General features: G+C 35.4%; 1 protein-coding gene across 2 annotated transcripts in view; it reads left to right on the top strand.

Moving 5' to 3' along the window:
- NR5A2 (nuclear receptor subfamily 5 group A member 2) overlaps positions 1-21827 on the top strand; it is a 118734-nt gene that overhangs the window by 78934 nt on the left and 17973 nt on the right. For both annotated transcript variants that reach the window (XM_034437438.3, XM_034437440.3), the window contains exons 5-6: positions 3502-3621; positions 14964-15111. In XM_034437438.3, coding sequence (XP_034293329.1) covers positions 3502-3621; positions 14964-15111 — 268 coding nt within the window. The remainder of the gene's footprint in view (positions 1-3501; positions 3622-14963; positions 15112-21827) is intronic.

The raw sequence follows: 21827 nt of genomic DNA, 5'->3' as shown, positions 1-21827 counted from the left end.
TTCAAAGATGTCGTACAGGGCTGGTAGCTGGAGTCCGATGATATTCTGGGCAGTTTTAATGATTCTCTGTAGAGCTTTTTTGTCTGCTGCAGAGCTGCTCCCACACCATGTAAGAATGCTGTATGTCAGGACACTCTCAATGGTGCTGCAATAGTAAGACAGAAGTAGATGCTGAGATAGATTTATCTAGCCAACAGTACCATTTAGATGTGCCAATGTAAAAGCCAGAATGAATAAATAGTATAAATATTAGGGAATAATGATTCTATCTCTTTATTAAATGATAATTCTTTGTCTGAGCATTCTCCTGGCTTTATTCAAGCCTAGCACAGATACTGACTGGAGTGCCAATGAGCCAGGTTATCCATTATTTGTTTCTTTCAGGGAGGCTGTATCTGCTTACAAAAACTAATAAAACAGATTCAGCACAGACTGGCCCAAGTTTGTTTAAGCCTATACTTCAGCCAGCAGGGTAATAATTCAGCCTCCACTGAAAAGCAGCTGAGTTCAAGCTGAAGAATTGCATTTGCTACAATGCAGGGAGCTCGAAGTAGAGACCTGAAGAATTTAGTCTGAACAGCTTCCAACATATAAGTAGCCTTGTAGGCATAACATTACACAGCATACAGCAACCAGCATGAGAAGGCAGTGCAGAGAGTGGTGAGGATGGCAGAAAAGATTATTGGTAGTTCACTTCCTTCTATCCAGGACATGGCACATAAGTGATGCTTGAACAGGGTCCACAGGATTGTTTGGGACACGACACATCCTCTTCACGACCTGTTTTCCTTGTTACCTTCTGGGAGGAGGCTTCGTAGTATCTGAAGCAGAACAACTAGATTCAGTCAGTTTTGTTCCATATAGCATCAACCTTGTGAATTCTTAAATTACCTCTTTCTGCTACATATTCAAAATGGACAGTGATTAATGTGTGTGTGTGTGTGTGTGTGTGTACATATATGTATGTCTATATGTATGTATATGTCTGTATGTCTCTCTGTGTGTATTAATGTATATAGCATGTGTATACATGTGTTATGTATGGGTATGTATACTTTCATTCGAGAGCAGATAACAGAATATCATTTTTAATGTATGCCAGTGTGTTCACGGTAAAAAAAAAATGGCAGTAAAGGTCATCTTATCTTATCTCTTATCTTACAGCAAGATCCTTGGCATTTTAGCTTTAAAAGTTTTAAATGCTATGGACACAAAATTGTTCCTTGTACAATTGATTGGATGGTTCAAGAAAGAATTCCAGCAAAAGAAGAAGCTAGCTTCAGATCACAGTTTTCCATCATTTACCAATGTATCACTTTGCACCACCTCTCTTCAAAGTGTACTAAGTCTCCTGGAAGTGCCTTTTACTCGTTTTTAAAGATCGAGAAACAGTGTTTGATTCAATCTCTCAATAGAGGCTATGGCAGCTTCCTCTACTGGCTGCCACCTCTTGCAATTAATTATGATGTTGCATTAAAGTGCCACAAGGCAGATCCAGTGCTTAAATGGTGTCGAGTTGACTGATCCTATTCTGAAGTTTAAGTTTACTGTTATAGTAAGCATTCCTAAAACTCTACTTAAAGCTACCAGGTGATAGTTCTGCACTTCATAAAAAAAAATACACATTCCACCAGGATAAATATGCATATTCAAATACCAATAGGAATATTTATAATAGATGTTCTATATGTCTGTGAAAAAATCATATTCCCAATGTTTAATAAATTCCCTTGGGAAAAGGTTTGTTGATTCTGTGAATCTCTAAAATAGTAAATAACATTATGGCTCCCTTCTCTGAAAATACACACACACACACACACACACACACACAAAGATAATACTACAACTTTAGAAATTGAAGTACTGAGCTTCAGTACTATGTAAATAAATGCACAAATGACTAAATAAATAAATGACTAATATTTATTTATTAAATTGTTCAATTTCAGCAGTTTCCCACTTGTACAAGCCTCTGTGCTTCTTACAAAGATTAAGTCTAATGATAAAAACAGTTTAAAACAGCAATAAAGATGTCTATGACATTTTTAATCAATGTATTTTAATCATTTTGGAAAGTAGATACTTTATACGTTATAAAACACATTACAAAATAACAATTTATAGTTAAATTTTTAAAAATAAAATATTAGTGGTATTTTTGTGTCACTACTAAAAATTTTATATGTCTGACAAATATTGTTGCTTTTTATCAAGCATATTTTTATGTTACTTGTGTTTTAATTGTTTTGTCTTTTCACTTTGTTCTCTTATTTCATTGATTCGGCCAAACCAACACATTCACAAAGTGCCAAACAGTAATTCACTTTTAAGGTTCATTGTTCCTTAAGTTCTCTTTTTTTTATTATACAAAGTTTATTCTGACTTTTTTTTTAACACGGCATTTTACTGAAATCAATTCTTAAAGAGGTTTACAAAACTATGAAATACTGTTAATTAAATAGATCATTCCTTGAACCATAAATTACGTTATATACAAACCTAGAACAAAAGTACATTAGTAAAACAAGTTGGGTTTTTTTCTGAAATTAATACTTAATTGACATAACTTGTTTACATTTATCAAGAATGCAAGAATAATTGATTCATTAAAGGAAATTCAACTTATCCGGTCTGTTATGAAATGTTACTGGTTGGCAAAGTCTATTTCTTTTTCAGGATGGTCTTTGATTTGTGAGATAAAAAGCTGAAGCTTGTAATGAAAATGCTGGGGATTTATTGATGCTATTTTATATTGGTCTTTTGAGATATTAATTTACATTAATTCTTCCTTTCAATGTCATTTTTACAGTATATCGTTTATTTCTGTTTTATGCTGTGTCCCTCCGCAATTGAATCATTTTTGTGGTTTTCATTATTGATCTTATTAGCTACCTTGAACTAGTTCTAAGATAGATTTATTTTCAGAGAAAAGAGATAATTCCTTCTCCTACTTGGCTATCAGTGGCATTGCTTCCATAGTACATCCTTGCATAAGAGCGAGACTAAGCAGACTCAGCTGAATGCCAAAGTTTGTTCAGTAGGGGAAAATACAAAAATAACCCACTGAAAATTGGTAAAATACCTGGAGGCTGTAGACTGGAAATATGAACTCTCACGAAAATTTAGTATCCATTCATTTCATGATACTGCAATAGAAGTCTGTATCTTCTCAGGGGGGTGGGGGGGACCTATAAAACTCAATAGGACTTATCCCAATTGGGAAAATGATTTCACCTTTAAAGTCTTACCTCAACTTCAGTGCCCTTTTGTAGAAAATAAATGCTTTCACAGAATGGGCGGTTGCAGTAAAAACTTACTAATACAGTTGCAAGGTATTACAGCAGCAGCATGAGGGAGTTTATGTGAAAGTATCTCCCAATGAGTTTTTTGTACTCTTTAAATGGTGGCCAAAGTGCATGATTTTAAAAAAAAAAATCAAAAGAGAGCAACAGCAATAACCCCAAGGTATTCTTTTGTTTGTTTCTTTGTTTTGGCACATAGGTTGATGACCAAATGAAGCTCCTTCAGAACTGTTGGAGTGAACTCTTAATTCTAGATCATATTTATCGGCAAGTGGTACATGGGAAGGAAGGCTCCATCCTTCTAGTCACTGGGCAACAAGTAAGTTTGCATATAAAATTGCTGAGTTTTTTTTATTATTATTAATGACTTTGCAAATAGACAGATTTTAAACAGATCAGAAAGACTGCTGGGTCACACTGAAAGCATTTTCCACTGAACGGAGATATAGGTTCCAGCAGAGTATTAGTGAAATGGAAAGTGTTCTCTGTGCCTGTCCCAATGATAAATTTTACACATAAAATAAATAAATATATATATATATATATATATATATATATATATATATATATATATATATATATATATATATATATATATATATTATTTTTAACTGTTTTCATATGAAAGATAAAGAGGATGAAATTTGTTAGCAAAAGCCTGGAGCTAGAAGAAACAAAACTGAGATAAATGGTAATTTCCCTTTATTTCTATGAATTTATGTCAAGTAAGTCATGGATCAGGCTAACCCTTTGCTAATTGTACATCTCTTAAAGAAAAAAAATTAGTTTAGCTGAATTTAAAGCAGATAATATGCTCTCCTGGGAAAACAACGTTCAGGGCAGACAAGGCTAGATTAGATCATTTGTGATAATAAGTACTGAAGGAAAATCTTGTGGAAGTGTTTAATTTATATAACTTACAGCTTAGGAATCTTTATATTTTCTTCAAGATCCCTTCTCGTATCCCCGCTCAACAAATACAGAATTTTGAATGGAATACAGAGTTCCGTTCAAGTACATTACAGGCAAAAATTTCTAAAGCATAAAGAGAGCGAAAACACGCTGAAAATCAAACATGCAGCGCTGACACAAATCTTACAATTAGAGATGAGACTGAGCAGAAGGTCTGGTGGTCAGAAGAAAGCTGTCAGCACCACGGACGGCTCTTCTCCACGGCTATCAAAAGACTGGATAAATTAGGAGAAGTTAAGAATATTTACCCATCTGTTCAGTGTGCACAACTCGTTTAGGTAAGATCAATCATAGAGCGTTCACAGAATTTCTTATTCACTTACCTAATTGCTTCAAATGTGGGGTGCACCCAACCCATCTACATTATTCTACTCTATGGTACCATTGTCTCAAGCACCTCAAATGAAGCGTAGTCGGGTGCTCAAACAATGGGATAAAGTTAGGACATTTGTGTTATCAGAAATCGAAGGCTTGTTTGAGTATGCGAGAGAAAGGCAGACCCAATTAGGGAATCAGAAACAGCTTTAAAAGTGAAAACAAATGTCCTCTAGAATCCATTTCTTCAGGAAGTTCCCTTCTACCGTCCTGAATAAAATGAATGCAGCCCGCTTCAGAGCACTACAGAGCTTGATAGGTTGTCACAAGAGAACATCCTTGTGTCGTGGCCATACTCATTTGTAATTTTCAAGTAAAATAAATGAGAGTGACAAGGCAAATTAAATCAAAACCTTACCCTTTGAACATTTATTATAACTCTAATGGAAAAGAATGTACAGTGTCATGGGAAGGCAGAGTGCATTTTGTGCATTTTATTTCTGATTCAAAGTGAAACCAAATGATGGTCCACTGGCATTTAAGTAGCTGAAACCTAAACTGCCTCAATTTAAATACATACGAGGAAACAGTTGCTTGTTTTGACTGCAATCCACATTATTCAATTGCTCTCCAAAATTTACATAGAGAGTCTTAGCCCTAATTTAAACCATGTAAGCCATTTGTTTGCATTTATATGGATTGTTGTATGTGCTCTACATTAGGTAAAGGAGACATACGTTATATATGAAGCAGGTGAGTTCAACCCTTTGATCGCAGCTTCATTAACTATGGCCATGGTCAAAATTAAGCTGTTTAAAAACTCATTGATGTCAATAAACAATATGCTTCAGTGCGCCCCCGAAAATGTGGGCCCTTTTGTGGAGGGAGGGGAATTGAAGGGATAAGAGAGTCAGTAGGTCTAGTGGTTAAGGCACCAGGCTAGAAGCCAGGAGACTATGAATTCTAGTCCCATCTTAGACATGAGTCACTTGGGCCACTTATTCTCTCTCTCCATTGTTTTTTAGAGAATTACTCACAGTCATTCTGTTTGTCTGTTTCTGTAAGAAAACGTGTCTGAAAGGACAACCCAATGGGGCAAGGATTGTCTAGTCAAAGTTCTAAAGTTCAGATGCAATAAGAAATATTGATATAATGCAATAAAGCTCAGAAACTACCAGGTGGGAAAGAAAAGCAAGAGAGGAAGACATGGACACAAAATTTGCTTGTGTTTTATAAACCATGATTAATAATATCCAAAAAATAATAAATTAAATTAGGCCTTTCTGTCCTTACACTCGTTATGCTCATTAGAGCCTGGATTGAAGGGGGAAATGGCCCAAATTGATAGCCAGGTTTTGAATTGTTTTATTCAATTAAGATTCTGCAGCAACTTTACCCAGTGAGTCCCGCATCCTCTTTTGAAATATGAAAACAAAACTTAATTGACTAGAGAAATGACTATTTCAAAAGTTTGTCCATAGAGAGCCTGTCTGGTGTAGTGGTGAAGGTGTCAGCCTAGAAACCAGGAGACTGTGAGTTCTAGTCCTGCCTTAGTTATGAAAGCCAGCTGGATGACCTGGGCCATTCACACTATTTCAGCTTAATCCACCTAACAGAGTTATTGTTGTGAGGAAAATAGGATGAGGAAGAAATATTAGGTATGTTCGCTGCCTTGGGTTATTTATAAAAATAATAAAGATGTGATAAAAAAATATTTTAAATTGAAATGGGTCTTTTGATCCTTGAAAAGCTTAAGGCAGCATGTCACCCCCTAAAACTCATGAAGCCCTTTCCCAAAATGGGATGTAATTTTTGGAGTTTTGGAGTGCAACCCCCAATGTGGCATGCAAAGCAAGCTATGGTTCTTGAGCTGGTGGAAGCTGAACACCTCTTTTTTTTAGGAAAGATTTATTTATTTATTTATTTATTTATTCAATTTCTATAGCCGCCCATCTCAGCAAACGATTCTCGGTGTCTATAGAAATCAAATCAATCAATCAATAAAGTTTTATAACTTTCCCAAACCAAATACTCTCTAGACATGATGCAATTACAGTGCCTCAAATTCCCAACCAGTTCTGGTTGGGAACTCTGGGAGATGTTGTCCCAACCCAGCTGTAATCTATAAAACCAAAAATGATGGCCTCAGAAATTGTACTGTATGGGACAATTTTCCAAGAGCTATGAAGTTTTTTATTCAAATAAAATACACTGCCAGGTAGTTCCACACATCACTTTCAAAACCATTAATAAAGGAATATGGATTTCTACAACATCATACAGCATTTAGTCACATTTAAATAATAGGCACAAGCACTGACTGTAAACTCAAGGAATCTTTAGAAATGTTTGTTTTTTTTATTCCTAGGCAGAGATACAGTCTCCAGTTAAATCAAAATCATGTCTAGATTGGACTAGCTTCACTTTTGGCCCTGCCTTGTCAAGCTATTTTCAACCCAACATCACATATGTTTCTGATGGCATTCATCACAGTAACCTTGAAGGCTGCGCAGATTTCATTTTCAATTTTAGTCATCCTATAATCTCTTTCATAAACTTAAAATTTAATTATAAATACAAATGGAAAGAAGGATGGGAATGGAAGAGGAAATAAGCAAATTTAATATACTAATTTTAACATTAAGAATTATGACCTTTCAGGTGTTCCTTGAAATCAAATTTTGCATCCCTTACCCCACCCGATCTGATATTAAATTAGGGACAGGCAACATTTACACAGTGACATGGATTTTTAAAACCTTTTTTTGGAGTGGGGGAATAAAAACACATTGGATTTGTGATAGTGACAGATGTTGTTTTCACCAAATGCGCAAGACCAAAATGATTAAAGTCCCACTTTTCATTTTGCTGCTTGTATTTCAGAGTTTTAATAGGAATATCCATTTTATTTGTTTAAAGATTTCGTTAAAAATACATTTTAATTTTTTTTCTTTAAAGATAGTTTTGGCAATGCAATCTTGAGAAACTTCCAGGGATTGATGAACAGGAATGTGGGTCAACACATAGACCACTCTCCCTCATTACCACTGCTACAATAAACACTGCCATTTGCAGTGACCATTTCTGAATTTCAAAAAGGGGTTCTGTTCTTTGTGAAATGCACATTCCACATTCATACTGGAGCGAGCTTTCAACTATCATGGGCCCTTCAAAACTCTTCTCCAAATTGCAGAGTATAATGCCAGTGCAGTTGTCAGAATGGCAATCTTCTATTAGCATTTCCCTATTATCAGCTATGGGCGTCCCGGAAAGGTTGAATCAGCAGATGCCACATTTACTACACAGTTGCTACTCTTATTACTCTGAGAGGAATCCCAGCTCAACTTGGTTTGTTTTCATCCCTGTTATTTCTTTATCAAAATGTGCAAGGAATCTGGGAATAAAGATCCTTGCTCTTTATAAATGCCTAGCATTCCTCTAACTTAATAATCAGACCTTCCAATATACACACAAAATCACATACACACAATCCAATCTTCAAAGAATACATTATAAAACTTCGCCATGTTTCACCTTTTCTTTACACCATTCTAGGTTGTTGGAAGATCTACAGAATGCTTTACTGTGCATTAGACCAGATCTTACCTCTTAAATTTTGTTCCCGGGCCAATCCATAAATAAACGCATGCACGACAGGTCTCTTTAGTCAAACTGGATGGTAAATTGGCCCATATGCCATGGCGAGTGTGTAAATGTTTTTTTCTTCTTGCAAAATGGTGCCAGCTGACATTGTGCTGGTATAGCAGCTTTCATATCCTTTGCCAGTGTCTTATGGCGATAAATCTCTTCAGACTATAGTGCATGTAACATGCTTGACTTGTTGATTAACTTTAGTAAGATAGATCTTACACAGGTCCCATAGTAAAGTTATGCTTCACGGCATAACTTAGTTCAACCACTGTTATTCTTGTAGAGGTATACAACCACTGTTGTAGTTTTGAGAATAAAACTCCTCCTTTTCCCACCTCTGGCAGGGCCAGCCTTCGAACAAATGGTCCCCCAAGAGAGAAGCGATTTTCTTCCTTTTGTTTCATTCTGAAATAGCTGATTTCTTACTACCCTTGTACCCCATGTTTCTAGGCATGCAAGATTTATCTCTGCCATATGATTTGGTATGCATGGATCTGATCACATGTGTGCCATTTTGGAATAGCCACCGACACTCTCAATATCCCCAAAGGTTACATGCATACCAACAAATGTTCACACGAGGCTGACCATACATTGCTGCCAACTTTCGAAATAATGATGAACTGTTCACACTGTTTGTTTCAGCTGTCGAGCCCATAATCAAGCAGATAAGAAGAACAGAAAAGCCCCCCCCCCCCCAAGTCCTGTTTCATGGGACTGCTATCTCTAAATCTAGTCCTAGCACCTGGCAAGAACTATCATAGGCACTCTTTGCAATGGCAAGCTTTATTTTGTTTAGATAATAGAACTGAGTTGCAGGATGAACCCACTGTGCTTGGTATCTGCATCTGAGGGATTTTTTTGCCATCAGTTTTCTTACGTGGCTAGTGTGATGCTGTTTGCTTTACCAAATTGACACTATAGACAAAACAGCTTTATGTAAAGAATTGGGGTTAATTTTAATGATCCATTTTAATGAGCCAGACTCAAATCTACCCTTCATCATAGAGGTATACTAGATAACTTTGAATTAGTCACATTTCCTCAGCTCAGTTGTCCTTGTGCAGCTGAAATGAAGAAAGTTCTCTCTGAAAAGGAGAGATTTAAAATTGTTAAATAAAATAAAAATTATCAAAACAGGAGCTATGGATATATCCATCTAGTTACGTATAAACAAAGGAAGCCTACATACAGATTAACAATTTTATACCAACCTTCATTTCATGAGGTGGAATACAAGTGTATAGTAGGGGCTAGGTTGTTTTTTTTTTTTAATTTCTCTCTTGATATAGTCACAGTCCATAAACATACTAGATGTTTTATATCACTTTGAAGAGTTATCAGTTTTACTATTTGCATATTAGAACTAATTAGCAACCTCTCTAACATCATCCAGAGGGAGAGGTCTGCGCAGAACTTAATTCATTATCTTCTGTTATTGGCATATCATGTTAAAATGACAGGCATCGTATATTGTACAAGTCATCAAAATTTTAATTAATTTAATGAAAGCTGATTTCATTCTGCCTGCTGTCTCTGTGTAGGATGTATCCCTATATAGACTGAACTCTTTTTCACAAAAAAGGTTTGAAAAGACTTTGCTTTGTTCCCACAAACTATTTGCTGGAAATATTTTTGTAAATTAAAATGTAATTTTTTTAAAAAAAATATTTCTTGGAAAAAAATTTTTGTATAATTTAAATAATTTGCATAATATATTCTTGAAATGCAGACTTGACTTTATGGAATAATGAATTAATTTTTTCTGAATTGAAATTATTTGTCAAAAGGAGAAAGCCTCCAAAAATACTATATTCCAAACTGCTTTGGGGTAAAAGAGAAAAACTGCACAACTTTAAAATGAACCAAAAATACATTAAGTAATCAAACACATGAAATTATTTATGAAATAGTCCTATTCCAAACCCAGGTATTGGTCAAAGTGTCAAGAAGCTGATTATTTTATAAATGTGCAACCATAAGAAACCAAATCACAGATAAAAACAATGAAATAAGCACAAATATGGATTTGTCTCAAGTTAGTTCTTATTTTTATTACAAGAAATATATGGAGAGTGATATATAGATTGATTCAAGAAATAATTAAATAAAGTACTACTTTCTCATTAACTACATGGATCATTAATTTTAACTTCCAATTCCCACTTCGGTTTATTCTAGGGAAATAATTTTCTAACAACGTATCAGTATAATCATTATCATCCTTCAATTAAACTATTAACAATTAGAAGCACACTTCTACTGTCCATAGCAACTTTATAAACCCTTCCTTGATGGAATTTGGAAAGGGGTAAGATAGGTGAAGTTTGTAATTACCCGTTCCTTGCCTATCTGATATCATACTCCTTTGATATTTTCTTAATACATCCTAACAACTGGGAGCTAGTATCTTATAAGATGAATGCATCTTATAAGATAGTAAGATGAATTGTAGTAAGATGAAAACAGGTAGTTCTTGACTTATGACCACAATTGAGCCCAACATTTTTGTTGCTAAGCGAGACATTTGTTAAGTGAGTTTTGTCCCAATCTACGACCTTTGTTGTCACATTTGTTATATGAATCACTGCAGTTGTTAAATTAGCAACATAGTTGTTACATGAATCTGGCTTCTCCATTGACTTTGCTTGTCAGAAGGTCGCAAAAGGTGATCACATGATCCCAAGACACTGCAACCATCTAAAATATGAGTTAGTTGCCAAGTGTCTGAATTTTGATAACATCACCATGAGGATGATGCAATGGTTGCAAGTGTGAAAAACAGTCATAAGTTACTTTTCTCAGTGCTGTTGTAACTTTGAATGTTCACTAAATGAACTGTTGTAAGTCAAAGACTACCTGTACAATTTTTCCAGCCAGTGACAGTCCAGATATATTGTTCTGCAACTCCTATAAATCCCAACTATTTTTAGTGTTGCATTTCCACTCTGAGGTTGTCATTCCTCTTAGATCTCAAAGGGAAAATCTGAATTATCCTCTAACTTCTACAACATTGTCTCTTGGGGTCCCAGAACAACAATCCAAATCTCTTTTTCTGTTAATGACCATTTTATAACATACAAATCATCTCACAGAAGTTGTTCTAGAAGGAATTGTTCGACGAGTACAGTCAAGGATAAATCTTAAATAGCTGAGTAAAATTCCTCTCTGGATCAACATCAGGATTCAGCCTGCATTCCCTCCCCTCCATGATTTTCAATTGTACATTCTGAGTTAAGTATTCACTCCAAAGGATTTGTTTCTTTCATAGACAAATAGGCCATTGACTAGGTAGCAGAAATAATATTCTCTTTAACAGGAACTCCAGCCCCCTACCCCCACTCTAAGAGACATTAACCGGGGCTTTTCATGCACTGTTGAGTTTATATAAACTGATTGACACCTTTGGGGGTCATCTTTCCATTGAGTCATAATTTTGCTCACTCGTGAAAAAAGGGTTTTCTTGGCTCTCCGTATTCTCCAGCTAAAGCTGAAAATTCAACTCATCATATTTACACAATAAAAAAAATCCATTCTGCCTTGTTTTTAATTGCAAATCTGACTCAGGGGACCAATTCTCCTGCTTAGGAGGCATCCCCGTGCCTTCTACCAGGGAACCAAGCGCAGTCAATTATGGTAATGAAATGTCAATAAATATAAAAATTTAATACAGTCGGCTCTGGCTGAGTGGCAGATGAAGACTTGCCTCCCAGACAAATTTGCTGGTTCGGCAAATATTAAATGCATCTGAAAGAGGAGTTAGAGCCTAAGAGTCCACCAGAAGCAGCGGGTAAAAGAATCTATCTATTGGGGTTTCCCTTTACATTGGAAGGATACAGCTCCAGTATTCATGAGTTTCATTGGAAAATCTTGATTTATTATTAGAAAGAGAAGATGATATTTTTTCTAAAAGCTAGCTGGTTGGTGTTAGGCTAGTCACTGTCTCTTACCCCAACCCCCCTCACAGGGTTATTGTGGAGGGGAAAATAGGAAGAGGAAGGAGTATTAGATATTTTACCCAAAGGTGTTTTTTTCAAAAGGCAACTGGACTTTCTTTGTTTTTCCTTGAAGACATTTCCCTTCTCATCCAAGAAGCTTCTTCTATTATCAAAGAAATTATGTTCTAGCTACATTATTAAGACTTGCAGCATAAGTTATGATGTTGTTACATCCAGAAGAAACTTCTTGGATGAGAAATGAAACATCTTCAAGGAAAAACCAGAAAATGCAGTTGCCTCTTAAATAAGCATCCAGAAGGACAACCATGGTCTGGATGATTGAGAATCTAAATAGACAACTACCACCTTGGAGTTATTTATAAAAATAATAAAGATGCAATATAAATAAACTAAGTAAGAAAGTATACCGTATTTTTCGGAGTATAAGACGCACCTTTTTCCCCCCAAAAGCGGGTGAAATTTCGGTCTTATACACCGAATGTAGCCCCACCTACCCACTGGCCCCCACCCTTTGGCCTCTGCCTCACAGCAGTTACCTCCTTGCAAGCAAACAGCAAGAAAAAACAGCTCCTTTCAGCTTCAGCACAGCCTAATTAGCACAAGTTGATTGGATGGTCCTCCCAACTCTCAGCTGATTTGCTCTCAGCTGTTTTCTGCAGGGCTCTGCTGCTTGCTGCAAGGAAGAAAATTGCTGGAGCAGTTTTGTTTTTTCCCCTTGTGCTAATCAAGCTATGCTGAAAACGAAAATGAAAGTAAAGCAGACTGTTTGCTCTTTGCTGCAACAAGGCAAAATTGCTCAGAGGCAGAGGGAAATTTCTTTTTCTTCTTTTCCTCACTAAAAAAGGTAGGTGTTTCTTATAGTCCGGTGTGTCTTATACTCCAAAAAATACGATAATTGGTCACCATATCAAGGGACAATCTCTTTCCAATATATTTTCCCAACAAATTGCAGAGAGGAAATTGGCAGCATATAAGCCTGTCTTTGCAGCAATTCCATGTTAGTTACAGGTGACAAATAGGGTATTAAATGGCCATAGTATTTAGGATCATTTATTTATGCTGGAAATGAATTTGTGAACCTTTATATATTCAGATGTGATTTCATCCATAGTTCGTGAACAAGAACAAGGGAGAAGAAAGGTACCTCAACATAAACTTAATTTAAAACATTGAGTTTGCTTTCATTCCCCAAGATAAATGCAATTATCTTGGTTTTCTAACTTGAAAAAAATACCACACTTTCTATTGTCTTAAGATAAGACAGACAATCACATTGAAGCCTGATAGATTTGAACAGTAGCTTTAAGAACTGTCATGAAGATAATTTAAGTAGAACATCCAAATAAATATATCTCCAGTTAATATACAATTATTTATTTCTGGAAGTTGAACTCCAGCACATTTGTTACTCATTAAGTTGTAGAAGGTTGATTTAAATAACTCATTCTGCAATAAAATGTTGTAGTTCAAAATACTCCCGTTCACTACCTGGTCATTCAGCTATGCATTTCTCTTAAAAATATCTCAAAAATACACTTTCCTGTTGATTTTACGATTACCAAATCCTTATTGTTGTTTTTTTTTTCTGTTTATTGATTTTTAATATTTGTTCAAGCCTTAGGATATTCCCTAACTTGTTCATATTTTGCTTTTGAGTTGGGATGATATAATCTGGTTACATAAGCAATAGTATTCATGTCATAGTTTTACAAATAGAGGACTTAATCTCAGAGTGGTGTACACAAATGAGACAATATATTAACAGATGAAATGTGGAGTTAAAAAAAAATGTATGATAGTAAGAGGCATGTATATGTGTACACAGTATGTTTAACTAGAAATTATCTAAGATTTTATTTCAGCCTGCCTCTTGAGAACAAAAAGTATAGATAAGATAGGATGAGATACATATTTAATTCTTCTTATCCTCACAATAACGTCACAAAACCAAGCCAAGTGTTATCTAGCCAATTTGATCCTTTTTCTCAGAAATGATGATTACATTTTGGGAAGCCAACTAAATGATAGATAGAGGATAGGTAGATAGATAGATAGATAGATAGATAGATAGATAGATAGATAGATAGACAGACAGACAGACAGACAGACAGACAGACAGACAGACAGACAAATTAGGGGTGACATGATAGCAGGATTCCAGTATTTGAGGGGCTGCCACAAAGAAGAGGGGGCCAAATTGTTCTCCAAAGCACCAGAGGGCAGGGCAAAAAACAATGGTTGGAAACTAATCAAAGAGAGAAGCAACCTGGAATTAAGGAGAAACTTCCTAACAGTGAGGACAATTAACCAGCTTGCTGGAACAACTTGCTTCCAGAAATCGTGGACGCTGTATCACTGGATGTTTTTAAGAAGAGTCTAGACAGTCACTTATCTGAAATGGTATAGGTTCTTCTGCTTGAGCAGGGGGCTGGACTAGAAGACCTCCAAGATCCCTTCCAGCTCATTCTAGTCTATTCTATAGATAGATATAGAGATAGATATGATAGATCTAGGTATATATTACTGTCTCAGTACTCAGAACATCACACACTGAATGTGTGATGACAATTCTCATCAAAATTGAAGGGTGTGATTCAGAGTTCTTCAGGTAAGGAACTGGTCAGAACTGAAAACGATATGCAGATGTATATATTTATCCTTGTCCTCCTTGTGTCCCAGCACTGCAACCCATTTACAAATGCATGAACTAAAAAAGATGTACCTGGTTAAGTTCAGTCAACAAAATTCTGGTGCTCTTTTACAGGTGGATTATTCCGTAATCGCATCTCAAGCAGGGGCCACTCTCAACAGCCTCATGAGCCATGCACAGGAGCTGGTAGCTAAACTACGATCTCTGCAGTTTGATCTACGAGAATTTGTGTGTCTCAAATTTTTGGTGCTATTCAGTTTAGGTATGTATCCTTATTATCTGATTTTTATTTAAATAAAAATAGATTGACTTTGTTCTGCTGTTTAATCCTTTCCCAACTGTATATGCAGGTTGGTTTTATTCTTTCCAGCTCAGCAAAATATTAGAAATTTTATAAAATTGCTCAGAACTCTGTCCATCTTTCTTATTCTTTCTCTCCCATTCTCTCCCTCTCACTCTACCCATCAACAAGATTACTCCCTGAAAATTGAACAGATCAGGACCATGTCTTTTTCCTTTGGACATATATTATCTCTCAGTAACAGCATGAGTCAATATATTATGAAGTTTTCCATTATGCAATGGAATGAGATGAGAATAGAAATATAACATCTGAAGAGAGAATTCTAGTTCATTCCTTAAGTTCGTGGCCTTAAAATGACTTGCTGACTGTTGATGTTTTATTTTATAGGATTATATAGGAGAGGATATAATGTGCCACTCAACTTTCATCCACAGATGAGGCACACTCAAAGCTCATCTACAGATCTTTCTAACTGTGCTTGAAAATACCTAATGTTAAAATGTTTTTAAGGACATGGCCTTAAAATGACTCTCTTGAGAACAAAAAGAATAGATAAGATAGGATGAGATACGTGTTTAATTCTCCTTATCCTCACAATAACCTCACAACTGCATACAATTTTGTTTTTATAATTTTGCTTTTTATTCTTTCCCTTGATGAAATGACAGCTTGTTTATATATTTGAAAGAAAGGTAGGATTTAAACAACTTTTAAAGTAAAAAAAGCTCCTAAATTAAATTAATGTATTTTTTTAAAGTATGTGATTGATTATATACACCATTTGATCTATTCTTTGTTTAGTATGATGATACATAATCAATATCCATTTTGATGAGTTCTTCCAAAAGAGAGGAAAACCCATATCAAATGTTGGATGAACATCTGATAGGCATTCTTACAAAATGCCAATATTTGCTTATTGGAAAGCAAGCTTGCGGTGTTCCTTCCTAACCTTCGCCCCCATCATGCCAGCGTGCTTCCACTTCATTTTCCCAAAAGCATAGATTCATTGCTGGAACTTCAGACTATGCCTGAGGCTGCTGCTCTGCTTTGCGATGTCTGAAGTTCTTTTTTTTTAAGCAATAAAAAATAAAACTTAAGTTCCTGTAGGCAATCTATATATGGAAACAGAATGGTGGCATACAAAACTGCCATGTTTGAGATTCAGGTTTTATACAGATAGGTTATATAGGTTTATAGGTTATGCACAAAATTAGTTGAAAGTTGAGGAATGGCTTGTTTGTTTGTTTGTTTGTTTGTTCATCTTGTGCATTGCTGTGACAAACAAGGCAACTAAGCTTTATTTGCTGCTGGTCAAGGGAACTTCCACAGCAAAGCTCTCTCATTGTGGGTGCTTTTCTAACTACCAAAAACCATAGCGTCTTGGAATTCTGCGATCTTCTCCAAGTAACATGAGACTGCACTGATTAAAATTTGTATCCACATTAGTCTACTGCAACTAACAAAGCTAATATAGCTACATAGCTACATAGCTAGATAATAGATAGATATAAGGATCAGGAGGGAGGGAGAGGAAGGAGAGATGGAGAGATGGATAGATAGATGATAGATAGATAGATAGATAGATAGATAGATAGATAGATAGATAGATAGATAGATGATAGATGATAGATGATAGATGATAGATAGATAGATAGATAGATAGATAGATAGATAGATAGATAGATAGATAGATAGATAGATAGATAGATAGATAGATAGATAGATGATAAAGAGAGAGAGACAGACAGACAGATGAGAGAGGGGGAGAAAGAGAGAGAGATGATAGGAAAACATACACATTTTAATTTTATCTAGTTTGGTGGCTAAGAAAGGACTTGGTTTGGTTAGAAATTATTACAAGAAACAGAATTAAATGGCATATTCTATTGAAAATACCATATGGTTGAAAATTGTTATTGTATACTTTTTTTGTATACAAAAAAAATAAATAAATACAAAAAAATTAAATGCAAAAATAACTTTCTAGCCATTGAAAGCAACTGCGGGCCAATGATGTATGCGATGCATTTTGTCCTGCTTTCAAAAGTCTGGCCTCAAAAGACTCACTTAGGCTTTTATTTATTTTTAATCCTGCCTGAAATACAATGACATCCTTTTCTGCCAAAACTCTGGCTTACTCGTCAGACTTTCATATCTCATTTTTCCTTGTGGCAGGCATGACCAAATAAATATGTTGCCTGTGTTCCTTTTATAAACCATGGTGGGCGGATTCACCCGAGATGTTGTTGGACTACATCTCCCTGCATCCCTTGTCAGGATCCTTTATGGCTGGGCCTGCTGGAAATAAAGTTCAGCAACTTCTGAAAAGCCATGTCTTGCGTGCCTCTGATTTAGCCAAGAGCATTTAAATCAAAATGCACAGAGAGATACATCAGTTTAAAACACAAACATAAGGGGGAAATATATGTTTTTATATCCTTCTGGAAGTATATGCAATGCTATACTCATAGAAGCATGCTGATGTATGTACTGTATAACCTGTGCTGATAGTTTATTTATTTTATTATTTTATTAATTTATTTATTAATTCAACTTATATACCGCCCTTCTCCCCAGGGGGACTCACCTTTATTATGTTTATAAATAACTCAAGGCAGCAAACATACCCTCCTCTTATTTTCACAACAACAAGAAACCTATGAGATGAATTGGGCTGAGAGAGAGTGACCATTCCAATGTCACCCAGCTGGCTTTTATATCTAAGAAAGGACTAGAACTCACAATCTCTTGATTTCTAGCTTGGTGGATTAACCACTAGGCCAAACTATTTACTATTTACAAGAAATCAAGACCAGTGGTGAAATCCCCCCAGTCCTATCCGGCTCACCGAACCGGTAGTACCAGTGGCAGGAGGTTCCGCCCACCCGCCGGGACGTCATTACGTCCCATTTTTTAACCATCTGCGCATGTGCAGAAGGTTCTGTGCGTGCGCAGAAGAGGCCCTAAACCAGCGAAGGTAAGTGGATTTCACCTCTGATCAAGACCATTACTAGGTATAAAAGAATCTTCACATTTAATCAATAGATAAAACTGTGGTTCTATCCTTTGTTGAAAGGTGGTGACAAGTAATCAGATAAGGCCGATCTTGCTAAAATTGTCCTCACTTCCTTCTGCTCACCTCTCTAGGAATGGAATTAATTTTTTCCATTTTAAAAGCAGTGTAATTTCAATCCAGAGAATTTAGGAATCCTGAAAAATCTGTTGGGTATTTTTAATGTTGCATCTATATTGTTAAATATAATACCATATAGATCTATTTTAAAAATCTGTTTTGTTAATTATATGCATCAACTTTGTAGAACTACAAATCTTTAAAAAAAATAAAACAAAGTTAAGCATCAGCTAATCTTAAAGCTCTGAACTGGAGGTTGCTGACTCTTTCCAGATGTTGATGACTAGGGAATAAAAAACACTACTGTTATAGAGGAATTATTATTTTCTTATAAATTAACTACTAGCTGAATAGCACAACACCTCTTGCCATAGTTTTGCACGTAAGATATTTTCACACATGTTAGGCAATGCAGCAGAAATGTCTCAGGAGTTATGTAGCTTGCTCTGTGATGAAATATTTAAAGCAAGTCTTCATACTTCAGTGATATTCTAAACAGCTGAACAGCTGAATTATATCTGAAAAATGCTCACATTTATTTTAAATAATTATTATGTGTTGTCATTTTCATCAGCCACTTCAAGTATGTTCGTTCATTTAGTATGTCTGGTATTATTCATAGCTCTTATTTTTTGAACTACTTGGCTTCATGTTAATGGAGGAACAAATTGTAAATCATACAGTGCAACTTTGTTCTCTGAACTCAGATGTTTGTTTTTCTAAAATATATTTTTTATAAAGGTTAAAGAAAATAATCTGAAAACAATATAAAACAAAACAAAACAGAATAAAACAATAACAATATGATTGTTAAAAACACTGTATATACTCATAGATAAGCCAAGAATTTTAGGAGCCAAAATACACCTCCAAAAGTGGGTTTGTCTTATCTACAGATGGGACTATATGTAATAATAATTTTTTTAAAGTACCAGTATATCCCCTATATACTTGTGGATAAGCCCATCTGTGGATAAGCAGGCTCTCGCATATTTAACAAAAATATTATGAGAAATATGGATAAGCTAATTATGAAAATTAAAACATACAAAATTTTTGAAGGTCAGTTTATCCACAGATGGTTTATACATGCAAGTATATACAATATAACTGTTACCTACACCTTAATAGAGTAGCTATTTTTTTTCCCATGTTTGCACAAAAACCTGAAAACATTGTGTGCGGTATTCAAATTTCTCCTAAATCATTTCAAAAGCATAGACACCCCTAGGGAACAAATCTGGGAGACACAATCATTCAGTCACTGCAAAGCTATACAGGTAGTCCTTGACTTATGACCACAATTGAGCCCAAAATTTATTTGGCTAAGTGAGAACTGTTAAGTGAATTTTGCTCCATTTTACAACCTGTCTTGCCACACTTGTTAAGTGAATCACTGCAGTTGTTAAGTTAATAACACAGTTGTTAAATGAATCTGCCTTCCCCATTGACTTTGCTCGTCAGAAGGTTGCAAAAGGCAATCACATGACCCCGGGACACTGCAACCGTCATAGATATGAGTCAGTTGCCAAGCATCAGAATTTTGATCACATGACCATGGGGATGCTCCAGTGGTCATAAGTGTGAGAAACTGTCATACAAATCACTTTGTTCAGTGCCGTTGTCACTTCAAACGGTCACTAAATGAACTGTTGTGAGTCGAGGACTACCTGTAATGTGTTCTTTTAAACAGTTAACAAAAAATAAGAACTTTTTTTTTCCTTTGGGCTGTTCTTGCTTAAGCATGCCTGACCTTTTCTCTTATTTAGCGTATCCTCTTTCTGGCAGCCACAGCCACATCCACAGGAATCCAGTCCTTGTTTTCTTTTCCCCCAAATTTTCCATTTGTCCTTCTAGCTTTCCTTACTTGAAGTCAGCCTGGATGATTTGTCAGAGCCTCCATCGGAACAGCTTGTAAAGTGAAATGCCAATACAAGGAAAGTTAGACATTTTTTGACCCATGTCCAGTCACTTAATGCTAGGATAGGCAACCAACTGATGTGTACTGTTTTCTTATCCCTGTCAAGACTACAGATAAATGTACTTCATTTAAGAAATGAAGGCTTTATCAATGAGCAAATAATTGCAGAGCAACTATTGATCCACGTCTCACTTAACAAGAGACAACTGGAACTTGTACAGATGATAAACATTTAATCATTATGTATGGTAAACAACAAGCTCTTACTGAACACAGAAAAAGCCGCAGTTTTCACATAGCAAAACATGTAGGTAGATTGTGCAAACAAAAAAAAAAAATTTAAATCACTATCACCTACACTGTCTGAATATTGTGAATACAGAATTCTACCACTTGTTAAATTATGCAGTTGAACCAAACTCAGATGAGATTGTTATCTTTTTTTCTCTCTCTCGCTCTTTCTCTATTTGTCTAAAAAGACGTTGCAATTCTTCTGTGTGGCTTCATTTTGTGTTGCTTTTATTCTGAATGGTTTATCCCCTTTTGTGTTTATTCCCATTCCATAATTAGAAAATCTTCTCTCTTGCAACGTAATGATTTCTTCTCAAAACTCATTGATTTTTCTGCTATTATATGATAGTGAGGCTAATCTGGTTAGCTAATTTTTTTTTATTTTGAGGTGGGAAATGGTTCACATAATTAATTGCCATAAAGTAGTTCAAACTTTTTTTGCTGATTGTATTTTATATAAGTTTTTAATGGCAACAAAGTTAAAACAATGTCAGATTTAAAAAACAAATTATGGCAAACTGAACTTTTTCTTGTTCTGTGTTATCCACAGTAAATAACACTATTTTTTCTAAATTATTACTACATGAGTAAATTTGATATTCTAATCAGTAATACCATTCTTGCTAGTCATACGCACTGTCAATTCCATTTGTATGTATGTTTTTTTTGGTTTAAAATAAATAAATAAATCCATGAGATCATTGGCAGATTTCCAATGAATTTTTAGTAAAGAATCCAAGACAGTCTTTTGTAAGCAAGGTTTAATTCCTGTTAAACTCCAGATTTCCAGCCTAACTCTCCGTGGGCAGGTTTGGTACATGAAATGACACGTAGGACAAACACAGAAAATTGAAACCCTTTAAGCATTTTTAATATAGCATGGATTACCTAGGTAAATTTTTTAATGCTGTGGGTTAGAAATACTTTAGTCTGCTTTAAGTGTTCATTTATTACGAATAGGAGATATGCAATTCTACTGCACATTGACTGCCATTCTGTATATTTACCTACTAACTGCATGAAAGTCTTGGAAGGCAAACAGTGAATTAGAACAAACCAGGAGATAAAACACTGATAAATGAAAAGTTCCACATTTCATTTGTTTAGAAGATTTCTCAGCAACATTCACTGGTTTCTAATGAGCAACATAATCTCTTATCATCAGATTTTTTTTTTCAAGCTTTGCCTAGAAGTAAAGCTTCTAAAAACAAGAGATCAGCTCTGGCTTGTAGTATACAGTATACAATATACAGATATGGCAGGAAGTGAGCTTCTAATTCTTGTTACCCAGAGATCAGCTCCCCCCCCCATTCCTACTCACTTGCT

This window comes from Pantherophis guttatus, chromosome 3, assembly GCF_059756535.1.
Source record: "Pantherophis guttatus breed Tessera chromosome 3, ASM5975653v1, whole genome shotgun sequence".
In the NCBI taxonomy this organism is placed as follows: domain Eukaryota; kingdom Metazoa; phylum Chordata; class Lepidosauria; order Squamata; family Colubridae; genus Pantherophis; species Pantherophis guttatus.
The sequence above is the reverse complement of the archived record's forward strand: the minus strand, read 5'-3'. Positions and strand labels throughout refer to the sequence as shown.